This window comes from Stegostoma tigrinum, chromosome 9 (assembly GCF_030684315.1).
Source record: "Stegostoma tigrinum isolate sSteTig4 chromosome 9, sSteTig4.hap1, whole genome shotgun sequence".
NCBI classification, from domain to species: Eukaryota; Metazoa; Chordata; class Chondrichthyes; order Orectolobiformes; family Stegostomatidae; genus Stegostoma; species Stegostoma tigrinum.
In genome coordinates, this window is record NC_081362.1 from 16007441 (window position 1) to 16027663 (window position 20223).

Below are 20223 nucleotides of genomic sequence, written 5' to 3' on the forward strand. Positions count from 1 at the left end.
GGAATTTTGCTTTATAGTAGAAATCTCCTTATTTTGAGCATTCTGAAATATCCCCTCAAATGGGCGTTAGATAGGCCATTTTTGGAATACTGCATTCAGTTCTGGTCTCCCCAAGGATGTTGTGAAACTTGAGAGGGTGTAGAAAAGATTTACAAGGATGTTGCCGGGGTTGGAGGGTTTGAGCTATAGGGAGAGGCTGAATAGGCTGGGGCTGTTTTCCCTGGAGCACCAGAGGCTGAGGGGGTGACATAGAGGTTTATAAAATCATGAGGGGCATGGATAGGGTGAATAGTCAAGGTCTTTTCCCTAGGGTATAGGAGTCCAAAACTAGACGACATAGGTTTAAGGTGAGAGGGGAAAGATTTAAAAGGGACCTAAGGGGTGACTTTTTCACGCAGAGGGTGGTGCGTGTATGGAAGGAGCTGCCAGAGGAAGTGGTGGAGGCTGGTACAATTACAGCATTGAAAAGGCACCTGGATGGGTATATGGGTAGGAAGGGTTTAGGGGATGTGGGCTTAACGCTGGCGTATGGGACGAGATTAATTTAGGATATCGGCTTGGACGAGTTGGATCAAAGTGTCTGTCTCCCTGCTATATGTCTCAATGACTCAATGTCTGGTTGCTGCATCTCTGTTGATTATCCCCTGGCTTAGTATTCCAGTTCACTGGCTCAGCTTTAATGTCCGCACAGTCGCCTGTTTTCATGTTTAAGGTAATAGTCTTTGACTCACACTTCCCCTTTTTACATGGGATGTAAAATTCAATCAGGTTGTCATCACTGCGAGCTAGCGATGCCTTAACTCTGAGGTCAGCAATCATCCTGTCACATGACATAATTCCAAACCTGTTATTGTCTGCTCCCTTGTCAGTTCCAAAATGCGCTTTTCCCAGATACTATTTTGAAATTATTACGTGAACTTCTGTTTTTGTGTTACTTCATAGATTAAAATCATCCATGATTACTGCCAACCATTTTATCTAGAGCATCCAATATTTTCTCTTGCCTGCCATGGTCCACGTTGCGGCCACTGTTCAGGACTCCTGCTTGTGATTTCTTTCCTTTATTGTTCTTCAACTCTACCCAAACTGAATCTACACCCTGATCTCCTGAACCACAAACACTCTAATTATTGCATCAATACTGTGCTTGATTCAGCACAGCACCTGCAAGGCCGGGAGAAGCTGGAGCGTTTTATTTCAACCCGATAAAAAAAAACACCTCCTGTGCCCCATCTATTCACCAAAGCCCAGAGAAAGACCCCCTGTAGTCAGAGACTGGACACTGTGAGGTTGTGGATTCATTCTGGCTGAGGTGGAGTCCTCACTGGGAGACCTGGTCCATCAGGTGGGGGAAGCTGCTGAGGTGAAACAATGTGACTGAGGAATACGGACTTTCAGGTGTCACACACATAGCTCCACATTCCACTTACCTCCCCGCGACCCACTACCACCATCCTTACTCACAACTAATGGAAGAGGTGGTGGCCTAGTGGTATTATCAGTGTACTGTTAATCCAGACACCCAGATAATGTTCTGGGCACCCAGGTTCGAATCCCACCATGGCAGATGGTGGAATTTGAATTCAACAAATACCTGGAATTACGAGTCTAATGATGACTGTAAATCCATCTGGTTCACTCATGTCCGTTAGGAAAGGAATCTACCATCCTTACCTGGTTTGGGCTACATGTGACTCCACACCTACAGCAATGTGGTTGACTCTTAACTGCCCTCTGGGTAATTAGTGATGGGGCAACAAATAAATAAAAATGAATGAATAAAAGAGAAGTCCTTCCTGTAGTGACGGTATGAGTTCCCTGATTGGGGCTGTTAATCTGGGCCAGTCAGGGAGCCCTGGCTGACAGATAAGAGCTGGAGTGTCAGAGGTTCTGTTCACTCTAAGAGCTGGGTGTGAGGGAGCCGGATCAGTGTCAAGGGCTCTTCATATCGGGTGGCCTGGTGATAGGATACCGGCCTCTGTGGAGCTATGCCCCCTGTTATTATGTAGGTCACGGTTATGCCGATGTAGTTATATTGATACATTTGACCCAGTGAGGGGGAGTATGAGGCAGTAGCTGTCCCTGTCACTGCTGTAGGGGTGTGTAGTCTGTCTTTGGTGAGTTTCGAGGCACAGAAGCGGTGCTGACTTTGGGCTTCTGCCAAGGGAAGGGGTTGACGCGTGAAATGGGACCTTAGAATCACAGCTTAATAGAGGTCATGAGTTCCCGCAGAGTCATAGTCTTAGTCATAGAGTCATGCAGCACAGAAGCAGGCCCTTCGGCCCAACCCGTCCATTCTTAAACTGAACTAGTCCCACTTTCCTGTGTTTGTGATATTCCTCTGAACCTTCCCTACCATTCTAATATCTCCTCTATTTACACATACACATTTTTCTGCTACATAGCATGCTGCAGGCATTTTGTGAGTAAGATCACCACATCTCGAGAGTCTCTGTGCAAAGAGGGAATGTGGGCAGAGAGCAGTAGGAACTTAAATAAACCGAACAAATCATTACAGTACTTCAAATTGGCATTTGCTGAGGGACACGTCTGTTCAATGCGCTTGGTTTACCTAATTTCAAACAATGACAAACTTGACTACTTGATACAGACCTTTGCAGAGAAAAGAACATCGTCTGCAGCTTAGATGAACATTAAGCATACAACAAAATTCAACTTAGTATTGCCCCTCTCATCAGTAAATCAGAGAATGTAGAAACTGCCCTAGCTACTCTTAAAATATGTAACTACTCAGTAACAATTGACTTTATCTGCAGATAATACTTCAGTCTCCAAAGTGAATTTCCTGAAACCAGGCGACTTACCTGAATCAAATAAAAACACAAATGGCTTGGGCAGGTCAGCAGGTTTGCAGGTGGTGGAGCGATTTGTTAGGGAATGTCAAACAGAGCGTAAAACACATGTTGCAGACACAGTAATTTCAGTGTTCGACATGGTAGCATGTATAGCTGAATTTGCTTTTGATTGCAGGGAAAGGTGAAGAAGCTGGAGGAACACGTGCAGGACCATCAGCAGTATAACGTCGCTGTGCAAGAACTAACTAACTGGCTGACCTCGGCAAAGGAGGAACTTCACCGATGGTCAGATTTATCAGGAGACTCGACAGCTCTGCAGAGAAAACTGAAGAAAGTCACGGTGGGAATATTTACCTGGCCTCTGTTCTACAGAAATTAGACAGCAGGATTCTGACAAGTAGATAAATGTGAGATGCTGCATTTTGGGAAAAGCAAATCAGGGCAGGACTTATACTCTTGATGGTAAGGTCCAGGGGAGTGTTGCTGAACAAAGAGACCTTGGGGTGCAGGTTCGTAGTTCCTTGAAAGTAGAGTCCCAGGTACACAAGGTGGTCAAGAAGATGTTTGACATGCTTGTCTTTAGTGGTCAGTGCATTGCGTAGTGGAGTTGGGAGGGTTATGTTGCGGCTGTACAGGACATTGGTTCAGCCACTTTAGAAATACTGAGGAAAGATGTTTTGAAACTCAGAAGGGTTCAGCAAAGATTGGCAAGGGTTGGAGGGTTTGAGCTACAGAGACAGGCTGAATAGGCTGGGGCTATTTTCCCTTGAGCATCAGAGGCTGAGGGATGACCTTATAGAGGTTTATAAAATCATGAGGGGCATGGATAGGGTGAATAGCCAAGGTCTTTTCCCCAGGAGTGGGGGGTCCAAAACTAGATGGCATAGGTTTAAGGTGAGAGGGGAAAGATTTAAAAGGGACCTAAGGGGTAGCTTTTTCACACACAGGGTGGTGCGGGATGGGATGAGCTGCCAGAGGAAGTGGTGGAGGCTGGTACAATTACAGCATTTAAAAGGCATCTGGATGGGTACATGAATAGGAAGGGTTTAGAGGGATACGGGCCAAATGCTGACAAATGGGACTAGATTTATTTAGGATATCTGGTTGGCATGGTCAAGTTGGACCGAAGGGTCTGTTCCTGTGCTGTAAAACTCTTGACTGTAACTGCAGGATAGATTCATTAGTACAGCGTCTTCTGAGGTTTCCTCTTCCTTCTGAGCCAGTAGATCCTGGGTTCAAGCTCCACTCCAGAAACCAGGAAACCTTGGCTGTACAGTGCAGTACTGAAAGAATTGTGTATGGTGCCATCTTTTGGATGAGACGTTATACCATAGACCCGTGTACCCTCTTACTGGACATAGAACGTCCCCTGATAGTATTTCAGAGAGAAGCAGGGCAGCTTTCCCCAGTTTGCTGATGCTATTTATCCCTCGAATCCTGAAACAGATGATCTGGTTGTTCTTGCATGGAATCTTCCTGTGCATATATTGCCTGCCACTTTACCACTGTTACAACAGTAACTACGCTTCAAAAACTACTGCATTTGGTATGTCCTTGCACTTAGAATCATGGAATTGCTGCAGTGTGGGAGCAGGTCATTTGGCCTATAAGGTCTACATTGCCCCTCCAAAGATCATCTCACTTAGACCCATCCTATCCTTGTATTCCTCAATTTTTACATTGCCCAATCCACCTACCCTGCACATCTTTGGACTGTGGGAAGAAACCGGAGCACCCGGAGGAAACCCACGCAGACACGGGGAGAATATGCAAACTCCGCACAGATAGTCGCGTGAGGCTGGAATCGAACCCGGGTCCCTGGTGCTGTGAGGCTGCAGTGCTAACCACCGAGTCACTGAGCCTCATTAACGTATTACAAACAGGTCCCTGCAGTGCAGTTAATGTAACGCTGCATGGGATTCCCAATCTCGGGAAACATGGCTCTCGGATGGGTTTCTCTAACACTTGGCAATGGATTCATGGTCATCATTAGACTCTTAATTCCAGATTTTTATTGGATTCAGATTCCACCATCTGCCACAGCAGGATTCGAACCTGAGTCCCTGGAACATTACTTGGATCACTGGAATAACACGATAATACTGCCAGGCCATTGCTTCCCTTTCACTTTGCCCTTAATAGGGTAATCCCAGTTCCTGTAGTCCACATACATAATTGAAATCCTTCATTCCTAGTAAACCTCCACTATACCCTCTCTAAGTCTGTGATATTCCTTAAAAAATGCAGTGCCAAGTATAGGCCCTGACGGTGAAGCATAAAGAAAGACTAGCATTTATATAGCACCTTTCTTAGCCACTGGACAACTCACACCACTTTTCCGCCAGTGGGGTACATGCGTTCACTATTGTAAAGTAGGAAATGAGGCAGCCAATTTGTGCAGAGCAAGCTCGCTGAGTCAGCAACGCGACTGTAATCCACCAGATAATTTGCTGTTTGAAAGTTTAATGTTGACAAGGACACCAGAGACACCCTTGCTCGACTTCCGAAACAGGGTCACGGGATCCTTTATATGTACCCAAGCGGGCAGACTGGTTCAAATTCCCATTGAGAGACAGCACCTCTGACAGGGCATCACTTCCTCAGCACTGATTTGGGGTGTCAGCCCTGATGCCTGTGCGCCATCCCCAATGTGGGCACTTGGACCTAAGACTGCACGACTTCTAAAGCTAGAGTGTTACCGATGGGTGCCATATCACTGCACTTTGCAAAGGTTTACATTCGAGGGGTTGAAATTGTCCTAAATTACCTCCAACAGCTTTCACCACAGGGTTGGCATGACTGTATTTAGTAAACTTCATGAGGAATGTGATCAACTGTTCAATTTAGCCTGGTTACGATCTGAAATTTTATTTTGCCTCTGGCTATGCATTAGGTATTTTTAACAGACTCCCTCATGTGCCTCTGTGTCAGCTCTGCCTGTTGCTGTTTGGGGATGGTTTACTTTGTTCCGGGCGTTATGTAAATGCAATTGGTTTCCGCAGGGAAGTGTCAAACGTGATTGTGTCTGTGAGCAACCTTACCCCACCCCACCCCTGGCCCTGGGCAGTGCGAGGGTTAATATCTTCTGCAGGATATTGCGCAGTGTTTGCTCAACTATGAACTTTCAGGAGGGCTTACACAAACAGTTATGACAGGGCTGGTAACGGTGAATGCCTTCCATTCTCAGGAGCTGATCGTTTCCAGACGGAATGGCAAGGAGCGTCTGAACAGAGTGGAGGCTCTGGCCGCGGAGGTCGGGGAGCAGACGGCAGCAAACGGACAGGAGGCACTAGCCAGGGAGTTGGATGCCCTGCGGGCGGACTGGCAACAGTGGGAAGGGAGCACCCTGCAAGCGCAGAGCGGCCTGGAGACCATGCTCAGCCAGACCACTAGCTCCGAGCAGGAGTTTGAGGCACAGATCACACAGCTGGACAAGGACCTGCAGGAGTTCAAGGCCACTCTCGCCGCCTGCTCGCACAGCCTGTCCCAGCTGCAGGACAAAACAACAGATGAAGAGGTTGTGGAATGCTGGCAGAAAGCAAAGGTTTGTCTGGGGCCCTGTGTGCTCTCTGTAGGGGACCAGGGAGTCTGTGAGCAAAGCAAATTAAAATCAGCTTGTCACGGGCTCTAATATTGTTAACAGGGCACAAACATAACTCTTTCCTCACTGGTAATTGTATGCCAATCACATCAGCACCTAAAGGCTCAAGCAGTGTAGACTCAGTGACAGAAATTCCAACTTTGAAAGCTGAAACTTGGCTGTTTTCTGGATATCGGAGATTACTGGGGAGTCATTAAATCGATGACTAATCGAGTGACTCACAACTGAAGGAAAATGTTCCGTTACACTGTGAGACTCAAGCAGACTCTATCTCGCAATTAATTTTGTACAGAATATACCGCTTTCTAGTGTAAGCATTTGACAGTTTTAAGTGTCAACACCAGCAGTGACAGCCAGCTTAGATAGCACATGTCCTGCGACACGTTATTCCTGTTACTTACACTGTTGCTCTTAGACACACACTATCCACCACGCCACACACAAATTCCTGCAACAAATGCTGTCCACCGCTACGCACTGTAGCCGCCTCACAAACACTGTCCCTCCCTCACACACACCGAGCCCCCCACACATATTGTCCTCACAAGCACCAGTTCTGGTCTCCTTACTTGAGAAGGGATGTACTGGCACTGGACGGGGTGCAGGGGAAGATCGCTGGGCTGATTCCAGAGTTGAGAGGATTGGCGTATGAGGAGAGACTGGGACTGTACTCATTTGAATTGAGAAGAATGAGGGGGTATCTTATAGAAACATGTAAAATTACGAAGGGAATAGATAAGGTAGAAGCAGGAAGGCTGTTTCCACTGATGACTGGAACAGGAACAAGGAGGCATGGCCTCAAAATAAGGGGGAGCAGATTTAGGACTGAGCTGAGGAGAAACTTCTTCACCCAAAGGGTTATGGATCTGTGGACTTCCCAGCCCAGTGAAGTAGTTGAGGCTTCCTCATTGAATGTTTTAAGGGAAAGGCAGGTAGATTTTTGAACAGTAGAGGAATTTAGGGTTGTGGTGAGTTGGTGGGTAAGCCTACAAAGGGATCAGCCATGATCTGGTTGAACGGTGGAGCAGGTTTGATGGGCCAGATGGCCCACTCCTGCTGCTATTTCTTATGTTCTTATGTTCGTAGAGTGACCCCCTCTCAAAGTCCTGGTAATGGCCGCCACTCTCAGTGATGCCGCTGAGGTACTGGCCTTCTGATTGGCTCCCAACTACTGGAGGCAGCGGCCATATTTTCTTGTGATGGCAACACCCCCAGCAACCAATGAGAGGAGGTCTCCTCGTAACATTTGGGCCGATCTTCAGGGTCACAGCCATCAGAATAAAATTCCGACCACTGTCACTCCTTCACACTATTGCTGGCCAGATGCTGATGTACAATTTTCCACAGTTTTGTTTCCTGAAGGATGAATGTTGTTGTAATCTGTGCTGTCCACTCAGTGACTAAGTAAGTCATTTCTGCTGCAGGAGACAGAGGAAGCTCTGAAAGAAGCAGAAAGCATGAGTGAGTCACTGAAAGCTCAACTCAACGACCTCTGCAGATTTTCTAAGGATTTGAGCTCACATTCAGATAAAGTTTCTACTCTGATCAAAGAATACAACAGGTAAGTCTCTGCTTATATTGAAGCCAATTTGTGTCCTAATGAAGGTCTCTGCTTTAATTTATTCTTCTGTGGAATATGGGTATCACTGGAAAAGACAGTAATTGTTGCCAGTCTCTAATTGCCCATGAATGAGGTGCCTCTCTGGGCCATTTCAGAGGGCAGTTAATTATATTGCTGTGAGTCAGGGCCTTACGTTCGGAGGAAGGGTCACTGGACCCGAAATGTTATCTCTGATCTTTTTATTCACAGATGCTACCAGACCTGCTGAACTTTCCCAGCAACTTCTGTTTTTTGTGTCTTATGCGGGTCTGCTCAGGTGAAAATTGCAGGGTCGTTATCACTGTTGCATCAGAGCGCCAGGGACCCGGGTTCGATTCCAACCTCCGGCAACCGCCTGTGTGGAGCTTGCACATCCTCCCCGCGGCTGTGTGGGTTTCCTCCTGCAGTCCAAAGATGTGCAGATTAGGTGGATTGGTCATGGGAAGCGCAGGCTTACAGGGATAAGGTTGGGGGGGAAGGTGGGATGCTCTTCAGAGAGTCAGTGTGGACTTGGTGGGCTGAATGGCCTGCTTCTACACTGCAGGGATTCTATGATTTCTTTCCAGGAGGGATAGTTAGGAATCAATTGACAAGCAATAAGAGTTTCATAGTTTAACTTTATTAATTAAATTTAAATCCCCCCAGTTGCTGTGGTCATGGGATTTGAGCCCATGTGCCTAAAGCGAAAACCTGGCCTTTTGGCTGACTAGTCCATTGACAGGATCGCTCTGCCATCATCTCTCCCTGTTGAATATTACCCTCACCTCTGAGCTGATGGATGGTGTGTTCAGATTGTACTCTAGGCATTTCGGTTTCCATCCAAACTGTGACACTGGTACAGAACTGAGACAGTGCTGTAGATTCTCTTTTGAAGGAAGCCTTAAACTCCATCAGCCAGACCTTAGTATGTTATAAAGCATAGAATGGAGGTGTCACCTTTCTGCCCAGTTTTGGTTCCTCACGTGGCAGGCGACTATGACTTGGTTTAAATTGGTGACTCAATTCCTTGGGTTTTTAATTCAGGCAGCCTGCTTCAATCTTCAATCTAACAAGAGTTATGGAAGCTGGAGTCCAGCACTGGTGAAACCAAAAGAACTGCGGATGCTGTAAGTCAGAAACAAAAACAAAGCTGCTGGAAAAGCTCAGCAGGTCTGGCAGCATCTGTGGAGGAGGAGACAGAGTTCGCGTTTCGGGTCCGGTTGCCGGACCTCGAATGACAGGCCACTGTTGCTGGATGCTGAGGACAGCACAAAGGCCAAGGGGAGTAACTTTCACCATCAGTGTTTAGAAGCAGACCATTCGGCCCATCAAGTCTGCACCGACTCTCCAAAGAGCATCCCACCAAGACTCAGACCTCGCCCTGTCCCCACATTTCCCATGGCCAATCCCCCTTAACCTGCACATCTTTGGACTGTCGGAGGAAACCAGAGCACCTGGCAGGAACCCACACCAACCCAGGGAGAATGTGTAACCTCCACACAGACAGGCGCTGGAGAGTCAAATTGAGCCTGGGCCCTTGGTACTCTGAGGCAGCAGTGCTCACCAATCAGTCACCGTGCCACTCACAGCTTAGATGGCTAGTTAAAAGAACGGCCTCTTTCCTGTTCTTTACTCCAGGAGCAGTCAGAATGCAAAACTCACAGCCACAAGGAGTGTATGGATATTTATGAATCCAACTGATGTTACCACCGGGACAAGCCTGAAACCTGGCTTGATAGACCCTAACTTTTTCATATTTTAATGTGGTGGTCACTGAAGCACGCAAGGCAGCAGATTTTATTTAACAATAAAAAAGAAGTTTATCATGCAAAAGGGAAAAAAGCAAGTTAAGTCAAGCCAGGCTATCTAAATATAGAACACGATTTGAAAGCTCTCAAAATACATACCAAAACATCGAGTCATCTATTCCCCAACACCATCGCTTTATAGTTTCACATCCAGAGAAAGTTCTTTCCCTACCTCAAATCTTTAAGTTTGACCCAGCTCATTCTTCCCAGTTCACTCCTGTGAACTGTGCACTCTTAAGCGAACACAAACTGAGAGCTCAGACTTGCTTAGCTGTTAATAACTTGCAGCTTTCTAACCAGTCCTTCCTGCTCAGTAAATTTCATACGTCAGCTTTTGATTCAGGCCACGTTTTCCCTGAACTGTTCTATTTTCATTTCTAAATCAGAAACTTTATTGTGCTTCTGGATCCAGTCACGTTTCCTCTAAAACTGCTCAAAAACTACAAGCCTCTTGAGTTTCCTAAGCTAAAATCAATCACTGATTCTCCTAAACCAAAAAAAAGTGAATAGACCTCAACGTTTGCATTGCAACATTAGCGATTGTTCATTAACACCTGGGATCTCTACTGTCTGACACATACTGGATTAGGTCAGCATTCCCAAAGGACAGATTTTTTTTTAAACCATTCACAAAAATGATCATTGCCCATATGCCACTATTTTGAAATCTGAACTCTTAAATCTCATACAAACACTCACGTATGTATATAAATCAGATAGCTTCTGCCACAGTGTACATTTAAGGGCCCCTTTTGGAATACTGTGTTCAGTTCTGGTCTCCCTGCTATGGGAAGGATATTGTCAAAATTGAAAAGGCACAGAAAAGATTCACAAAGATGTTGCTGGGGTTGGACGATTTGAGTTATGAGGAGAGGCTGAATAGGATGGGGCTGTTTTCCCTAGAGCATCGGAGGCTGAGGGGTGACCTTATAGAGGTTTATAAAATCATGAAGGGCATGGATAGTGTAAATAGCCAGGGGCTTTATTCCCCAAGGTATGGGAGTCTTTAACTAGAGGGCTTAGTTTTAAGGTGAGAGGGGAAAGATTTAAAAGGGACCTGAGGGGCAACTTTATAACACACATAGTGTGGTGTGTATATGGAATGGGCTGCCAGAGGAAGTGGTGGAGGCTGGTACGGTTACAACATTTAAGAGGCATCTGGATGGGTACAGGAATAGGAAGGGAATGCTTGCAAGTGGGACTAGACTAACTTAGGATATCTGGCAAGGACCGAGGGGCTGTTTCTGTGCTGTATATCTCTACGACTCATAAGCTATGTGGGGGTAAAGAAATAGAAGGATGCAGTGATTGAGCTGGATAAGGTAAGTGGGAAGAGATTCAGGAAGCATAAGTACTCATGTAGGCTGAATGCCCTGTTTCTCATCTATAAAATTCTCCGTAATTTGATGTAATGGAACCTGTTGATTTCTGTTCAATCGATTGTGATGGAAGCTGTCCTGAAGCCACTCTAATGGTTGTTTATGATGAGAAGTGCGAAAACTATCATGTTGTGGACTAACCTACATTGAACCAAGAATGGTGCTGTCTCTTTACGTCTCCAGTCTTGTCTGGGTGACAGAGTAACCTCAGTATTTCCAGTTATACTGTTGATCTAAGGGAGTCCGAAATGCTACTTGAGCAGGAATATCAGAAACCCAGGTTGTAACTAGGTGGTAGAAGCAGGACATTTTGAAAATGTACAAAAATGTTTGATTTTATCTGTAAAGGGAGAAGACAGGCTACAACATTTCTTACGCCCAAGCCAACATATAACTTGGTGTCTCCTTGTTTCTGCTCACCACAGCCTTTGTTTGCAGACTGCAAAGTATAGTCAGAATAAGGAAAAGGCATTGGAGCAGCGATTCCGCGTGACCTTCAGGGAGTTTCAGCAGTGGATGATCAACACCAAAATCACCACCTGCTTCGATACACCTCAAAATATTGATGAAGCAACTGCAATCATTCAAAAACTGCAGGTAAGGAGTTCACAGAGCGCAGGGATGACCAGAATAGTCACTGCCATAAAACACGAAGATAAAGGAAAATGTCGAAAATTGCAAATTGGTTGAAAGGGAATGGAAGAGCTCAGGAACTTCCTTTGCACTTTGCACTTCTTGGTTTCTTGACTTCTCAGCTATCTGGGATGAAAGTTAACTTCCGGTAGTTTCTATTGGTATTGAAGGTGATGTTTGTATTTGAATTGAGTATGTGGCTTGTTTGGTGTTTATATAGGTTTTTACATTGAGGGCTTTAGGATCGTATTGATATTTGTTTGGAAGAAATTACAGACAGGTACCTAAGTTCTAACTGAAGATACTGCTGAGTCAGGTTTTATGATGAGGTTGAGCAGTTTTAATTTGTTTACCGTATACTTGCCCAGCAGTTACAGAAGAATCTCTTTATTGTTGACGTTTTGTCGTTTATGTGCTGATGTTGTCCTATTTTTAGTGAGGTAGTGATTCAGTCACAGTGCAGAGGACAGGAGATTCATACAATTTACCACTTGGCAGTGAATCATAAATGGGAAGGGAGTTGTGAATCCATGTGTTTAATGTCGAGAGTTCACTGGTTTCACATTTCTACAGAGGGAGAATTGGTTGAATTAATGAGAACTGAAGGATACAAACTCAGTGGGAATTGGTGTAACAGATAGCAGTAACAGAATATGTGTGTTCCTAACAGTTACTGCCCTGAGAAGGGAGGTCTAAGATTTCTCCTGGAAATGCTTGTGTTGCAGCTGAATGCGTGCTGGGTCATTGTACAAAGCAATAATGAAAACAATCACGTCTAGTGGGAGTCAGTGAAAGCCAGACCAGGTAAGGCCGGCAGAACCCCTACAGTGTGGAAGCAGGCCGTTCAGTTCACAATGATCCTCTGAAGCACATCCCCCTACCCTATCCCTGTAACCCAGTGTTTTCCCCATGACTAATGTAGCATGGCCAATCCACCCTAACCTGCACACCTTTGAACCGTGGGAGGAAACTGGAGCAAACCCAGACACAGGGAGAATGTGCAAACTCCTAACAGGCAGGCACCCATGGGTAGAATTGAACTGGGGTTCCTGGTGCTGTGAGGCAGCTGTGCTAAACACTGAGCCGCAGTGCTGCCCTGATGACAGGCTTCCTGCCCTAAGGTGTATTGGTGATTAATTTGTGCTTTTGCAACAACTTCAGTGGGTGCTTCACCCATTGCCAGCCCACATGGCGAATCCCCTCCAGTTAAGATTCTGTTTACAAGTTGACATTTGGACCCTCATCCCTTTTGGGCTCCAGTTCAGTTGTATAACTAACGAATATTTCCGCGCTCATGTTATGGGGCCTCCTAGCTCCAATACGAGGAGGTGTATCTGGGCCTTTTGGGATATGAAGCTGACTGTTACAGGCTGAGCACAGACCTGCCAGTTCATTCCAGGCGTGTGAGGGCTAAGTTCTTTGGGAATGTAAGATCCACGGCTTTGTAGTTGGATTGATATTGTATCGGTGACCTGTAACTGCCAGCCTCAGTTGGTAGGACTCTTCTCCTGAGTCAGCAGGAACTGGGGTTCAAGTTTGATTCCACTCCAGACCTCTGAGCACCCCTTCTAGGTCAACATGCCAGTGCAGGGCTTCGGTAGTGCAGTATAGTTGATGGCGCCATTTTATCAGATGAAATGGTGAACTGAGGTCCTGTTTGCCTGAAGACATGGATATGAAAGGAATATGTGCATTTATATAGTGCCTTTTGCAACATCAAGCTGCCCGAAAGTTCTTTCATCGCCAAGCAAGCATTGTAATCTTCAGAAGCGCTCTAGTATCCAATGACTGTACTGAAGAGGGTTTTCCTTGTGCACTGGTCAATATCTATCCCTCAAGCAGTAAGATGAAAGAGTTTAGTTGGTTGTCGATTTGTGCATTAAACTGTGCTGACAGTAAAATTCGGAAACAAAATGTACACTGTTTGCTTACACCTGGATCACTGTCTGTGATGGCTTCCCATTGTACCTGATAAGCTTTCAGTTGTGACAGAGGTGCCTTGTTTTGCATGAGCAGTGGGAGGAGAGTGTGAGGACGTGCTGTGTAAAGATAAACTCTTGCGGTGTTTAAGTGTGCGGTCATTGCTATTTGTGGGATCTTGCTGTGCACACATTGGCTCCTTCGCTTCTGTGGTGGCCATTTTTCACTGGTTTTTGGGAGTCCGTGAGGTGGCACCTCAGTGCAACTTCCTTTTCCTCTCCTACTGACGGCCATTTTGTTGCTGCTTTTAGGATTTCCTGTCGGAGAGCGAGGCCTGCCAGAGCAAACTCAACACTCTCATTTCCAAAGGCGAGCTGCTGAGCAGGATCCTCAGCAAGGAGAAGGCTGAAGCCATCCAGGCCAAAGTATCCACTGCCAAGGAGGACTGGAAGAACCTGCTCACCAACCTACACCAAAAGGAAGCTGCCTTACAGGTCAGTTCATCAAACACCCAGCAAAATAAGGGGAATAGGAATAAACTTTCGATCTGAGAATATGTCTCATTGGAGAACTCCTCTCAGATGGTCAGCACAGATAGAAGGGATGAATGGCCACCTTCTATATGTTAACAGTTCAGACTTACTCCTTGTCCCTTTGGGTTTAATAAATGTGATCATGGGCACAGTGTCGCACAATGGGGAGGCAGTGGCGGCCGTGTATTTGAGTGCACTGACATCAGAATCCTCGAAACCTCCAACAATTAGAAAATGTGCCATCTGGGGACAAATTGAGCTCAGGCCTTTGACAGGACCTTGAGTGTGTTTTTGCAGATCGTAATGGTGTGCAGGGATGTGTGGAAGAGGCTGGAGATTGTCATTGGGCAATAGGGCTGGTGCAAGCGCTGTGGGCTGAAGGGCCTCCTCAGTACCTGACAGTCCTGCGAAACAGGAACCACTGATGGAGCAAATTAAACCATTCAGCACCCCCCCCCCAGTCGAGTCTGCACTGCCACTCAGTGAGATCCCGGCATGTCAGATAACCCTGAACTCCAACTTCCTGCCCTTCTGTCAGCCTCCTATCCAGGTGTGAAGTGTTCATGCAGGTGAGCTGAGCCAATCCTGATGCTATGAGCACGCTTGGGCCTTCATCTCAGGTGTCACTTGTTGAAGCTGATGCCTTCTTCAACTTAAAGGGACTTAGTTTTACAAGAGACGCAGTTGGTCCTGCCCACTGTCTCAAACATCAGGTGAATCATGGCTCGGCCTGCCTGGGCCACGATGACTGGAGTTGATGGTTGCCGGGTAGTTAACTGACGGCGGTCAAGCGTGGCGCCCCCATGTGAGAGGATATCCAGTCTCCCAAGAGCAGCCGGCCAATCAGATGGCCCAGAGCGGTGGTCACTGCTGGGGTCATGTCCTTGGAATAGGAGCATCGCCGGGGGTTGGGCTGCAAAACACAAAGTAGTCTCATGGAGACCCAGGCAAGAGCTGGAAGGGAAGTCGGTGGGGGGGAACGTCTGCAGTGATTGGAAGGCTAATGGAGCGTGACGTTCTGTTGGCGGGAAAGCGTCCCAGAACGGGAGAAGCCACACCCTCCTAATTCTGCGCCCTCCGATGAGGCAAGGAGACAGTCAGAAACCTTGCCATGGTGAGTGCAGATTGAGTGGGCGCCATGGTGACCGTCAACATCCTGGCAGATGCTGGGCCGCCCGAGTGCAGACTTGATCCGTTCTCCCGAGGTGGTCTTGGGGAACGGGTGACCCATGGCCTGGCCCCCATGAGTCACGGGAACACAGGCGGAGAGTTCATCAGTGCAGCGCAGTGACCATTCGGTGTGGAGATGTTCCATGTGGGATCTCACTGTGCGCGTGGTGCAGTGATTGTATCCTACCGCTTAGTGAATAGGCCAGGATAAAGTGCCAGTCATGTCCGTAGTTTTACTCTGCATCGTTGAGGTGAGTAGTGGGGCTCCCTAGATCCCTCCCCCTCCCCAATGGGTCCCATGGCCTTTAAGGGGCCCTCATGTGGTGCAGTGGCAATGTCCCTATGCCTGGACTGGGAGGCCCAGATTCAAGTCCCACCCGCTCCAGTGGTGTGTAATTACATCTCTGAACAGGTTGGTTAGAGTAAACCAAATAGGGTTAAAAAGAGAAAAAAAAGGTTAAACAAAATAAAAACTTCTGGTGTGGGCAGGTCACCGCCTATGCTGCCGGAAAATTACCGGTGAAATTGGGATGGCAAGGAATATGGTATCCCTGCCACCCGTTCTGAAACCTTTATACCACCCCCCCCCACCAACAATGCGCTTGATTGGCTGTTCCTTCACTCCCAGGAGAGTTGCTGGGGGAAGAGGGCGGGTTGAAATTCTGGTGTCCATCAAAAAACGGTTGCCGTGAGTTTTAGTTCTCGGGTTTTTCAGGATGACGACGACCTGGTTCACTTTTCTGTTGTTTTGACTTTTCCTACCCCTGCCTTCCCTTCCTCAGAACCTGCAGTCTCAGATGAAGGATTTCGAAGCTGGTGTTGGGCCTGTACAGGAATGGCTGGTTGCCACGGAAGCGGCAGTACAAGGGAGCAGCAACCAGCTGCCCGACCTGCTGGCCAAGAAGAACGAGCAGTTCAGGCTCCAGGTAGTCCCACCTCCCCACCCTCCTCCAGCCCATCTCGCCCCCTATTCCTCGCCCCCGACACCACTGGTGAACTCCAGGCTCAGATTGGCACCGTGCATGGCACTTTCCATCGCAGCTGCCCACACAATCCATACCCCGTAGGCTCGCTCTAGCGCCGCAATGCATGTCCACCCCCCCCACACCACCCTCACGGCCTAATCTGTCGAAGCAGGGGCTCACCCAGTAACATGCTTGCCTTCGTGTTAGCCCTTGATTGTGTGTCTGCCTTTTCGACAAAGGTGTTGTTGTGTTTCGCTTTCATTTCCTGACGATGAGTTGCGTTTATTAACATGCTTCTCCTGCGCTGCACCCCGTCCCTCCCCCCAGCCATGTATGATACGCACGGTAACACCTGTTGTGTTTTTTGCAAACCCGCTTCTGCCTTGCAGTCTGTCCTAGAGGATATAGCCTGCCGTGAACCCCAGCTAAACAAGCTGAAAGAGAAAGCTCAGCACCTATGGGAAGACCAAGCTTCCAACAAGAGCTTTATGCACAGAGTCTCTCAGCTGTCCGCTTGGTATTTAGCCTTAAGTAACTTGGCCAAGGTAAGGCCCAGGAGGGAATGTGTTCCACTTGCAAAATCAAAACCAGTTGGAACTGTTGACTGTCTAAAAGCAAACGTTTTGCAATAAATTCTCAGATCTTACTCTGTCTCTGCTCACGGGGAGTGAGTGACCAGCCTGTCATTGTCTCAATCTTGTATCATTGAATTCGTCGGATTCTGATTTGATTTGATTTATTATTCTCACATGTATCTAGGTACAGTGAAAAGTTTTGTTTCGCTTGCAGTACAGGCAGATCATACCACACAAAGTGCATTAGGATAATGGAACAGACCGAGGAATACAATGTTATGGCTGCAGGGAGGGTGCACTGAGAGCGAGATCAACATTAGGTTTAAAATTTGACAGGTCTGTTCAGAATTCTAATGACAGCAGGAAGAAACTGTTTTCAAATCTATTTGTACGTGTAATCTTTATTCCTGAAAGTAGATTTAAGGGAACATTGTTAGTAATTCTGAAAGGTTTAGAATTGAAGTTTAGAAGAACAGAGCATTTAGGAGTAAGAATAAGATCTGCTGTAGACAACTCGCAAAGTGTCACCACTGTCCTGCTCCAGCACCATCTTGAATCGTGGAGTTGGATTAATTTATTCATTCCTTCCATTGGCACTCCTCTCACCCACCCTCACCTCCTGCAACATGGGTGGAAGGCTGGGATTGGTAAATGATGTCTCAGATTGTAGGCTTCCCCTCGCCGTTAATGGTCTGTTTCAAGTTAGCAGCACACGTGAAGCTGAGTTCTTGAGTGGCTGTTTCTGATGTGTAAATGTGTGAAATTTTTATTTTTTGTTTTTTTTATTACAAAAATATACTTTATCCTTAAAAAAATCTATGAATTCTGTACAGTCTTTGCACCTAAAGCAAAAACAATTGGAAAATGCCTGCAGTTGCAAAATTCATAGGCATTTCCTACTCATATAGGAGACTATTCACATCGATTTTGAGAGAGGATCCGATAACTGTTCAGAGCCTCATTATAATTTGGCAGAAAGACCTTAGACAGTGGTCTTTCCCCACTATGGCAGTTGCCCCAAGCTTTAGTGCATCCCTCAGCGTGTAGTCCTGGGCCTTGGAATGTGCCTGTCTGCAACACTTGGTCGAGGTCAACTCTTTCCACTCGAAGGCCAACAGGTTTCGGATGGACCAAAGAGTGTCTATTACCGATTTGATGGCCCTCCAGGTGCAGGAGTGCGTCCCAGGGAACAGACCATAGAGCACAGATTCCTGTGCCACGGAGCTGCTTGGGATGAACCTCAGCAAAGACCACTGCATCTTTCTCCAGACTTCCTTTACAAAGGTGCATTCCAGAAGGAGATGTGTGACGAAAGGAGATGTGTGAATGGGCGAGGTTAGTGTGATGCCTGAGAATGTCAGAGCCTCCTGTTTACCCTGGGAGCTGATTTTCATTCTCACCCAGTTGGTGCCATTGTATTGCAATGCCAGGCCATATTTAGAGAGTGAGAAGAGCCTGCAGCTCAAAGTATACCCTTTGAGTGATTTGATTTAAGGGTGGGGCGTATGAACAGGGGTCCCCAGGGCAGAATCTTGCCTGGTGGGAGACCACCACAATTTTTGGGATGCCGTGTTCTTTGTTTCTCATTGCTTCTCGACACTCACACCTGATCTTGTGAATCAACTGCTTGTTGCAGGCATTTGTAGCTCTGCTTTGTACCTCGCTGTCTGCAGAGGTAACTTCAAATGTTTAGCAGCTGACTACTTGTGCCACCTAACTGTTGGCTAATGCACACACTGTTTTGCTGCTGCCCTTTCTGTCGTAGTGGGGACTGGCTAGTGGAAAGGGTTGGGGAAGCAACCATACAGTCATAGAGTCATACAGCATGAAAACAGACCCTTTGGTCCAACCAGTGCATGCTGTCCATCATCCCAAACTTAAACTAGTCCCACGTGCTAACTCCTGGCCCTAACCGTCCAAACCTTTCCTAATCATGTACCTGTCCGAACATCTTTTAAACGTTGTAACTGTAGCTGCATCCACCACTTCCTCTGGAAGTTCATTCCACCCACAAAGCACTCTCTGTGTAAAAAAGTTGCCCTTCACGACTTTTTAAAATCTTTCTCCTCTCATCTTAAAAGTATGCCCCCCTGTGTATTGAACTATCCCGCCCTTGGAAAATGACCTTTGGTGCTCACCTTATCTGTACCCTTCATAATTCTATGAGCCTCTGTAAAGTCACCCCTCAACTTCCTGCTCTCCAATGAAAACAGTCCCAGCCTATCCCTTTCTCTTGTCATTATGAGCTAGGATTTAGTGGTGATTTGGAGGGAGTGATGGGACTGTGGGGGGTAAACACAGCCCTTTAGCTTAGCAATGCTGGACATTGGCATCAGGCTGCGTTGCAGCAACATTCTTCCAGTCTGTGAGACCCGGGATTCGAACAAGCTTTAGCTCCATGAAGAGGCCGGAGAAGGGTTTGTCATTCCTTGGCATTGAGAAGACCAAGGGAAGATTAAACACAAGTGCTTCCAAATGTTTAAGGGGTTTGTATTTAATAAAGTAAGTAAAAGGAAATTCGCTATTGGTGAAACTATCGATAGCCAGATTTAAAACTACTGACAGAAGAACTAGTTAGGGTTGAGCAAAAACAGAAGTTGCTGGAAAAGCTCAGCAGGTCTGGCAGCATCTGTGAAGAAAAAAAATCAGAGTTAACGTTTCGGGTTCGGTGACCCTTCCTCAGAACTGAGAGAACCAGACCCGAAACACTAACTCTGACTTTCTGTTCACAGATGCTGCCAGATCTGCTGAGCTTCTCCAGTGACTTCTGTTTTAGTTCCTGATGTACAACATCTGTAGTTCTTTCAGTTTTTAGTTTGGGTTGAGATTTTGTTTTGCACTGCGAATTGCTGTGAATGTAAGCATACTGCCTGGAAATATTTACTTTCAAAAGGAACGGTAGCGTTGTTGGAGCTAACCTGGGTTTGACAACTATTGCTGACTTTTGGAGAACTTGGGGTTGACTTATTTGGTGAGAAATGAAATGCATGATTAGAATTGGGAAGGACTTGTTGTAATGTTCTCCCCTTTTCTGGTTTACAGGAGAAGGCACTAAGAGTTCAGCGAACTGTGTCTGAACATCAGCAGTTCTCGCAGGGTCTGAAGGAGTTACAGGACTGGCTGACTGATGCCAGGCACATGCTGGAGTCTTACTGTGCCCCCACTGCTGATAAAAACCTACTGGACAGTCGGATGGCAAAGGTTGAGGTGAGTTTGCCAGGGTACATTCACCCTGCATTGCTGG

General features: G+C 46.7%; 1 protein-coding gene across 10 annotated transcripts in view; it reads left to right on the forward strand.

Annotated features, from left to right (window-relative positions):
* The window catches only part of syne1b (spectrin repeat containing, nuclear envelope 1b), a 504959-nt gene that overhangs the window by 224497 nt on the left and 260239 nt on the right, over positions 1-20223 (forward strand). For all 10 annotated transcript variants that reach the window (XM_059648367.1, XM_059648370.1, XM_059648364.1 and 7 more), the window contains 8 exons: positions 2992-3156; positions 6004-6360; positions 7842-7978; positions 11609-11780; positions 14048-14230; positions 16222-16365; positions 16794-16949; positions 20022-20186. In XM_059648367.1, the coding sequence (XP_059504350.1) occupies positions 2992-3156; positions 6004-6360; positions 7842-7978; positions 11609-11780; positions 14048-14230; positions 16222-16365; positions 16794-16949; positions 20022-20186 (1479 nt within the window). The remainder of the gene's footprint in view (positions 1-2991; positions 3157-6003; positions 6361-7841; positions 7979-11608; positions 11781-14047; positions 14231-16221; positions 16366-16793; positions 16950-20021; positions 20187-20223) is intronic.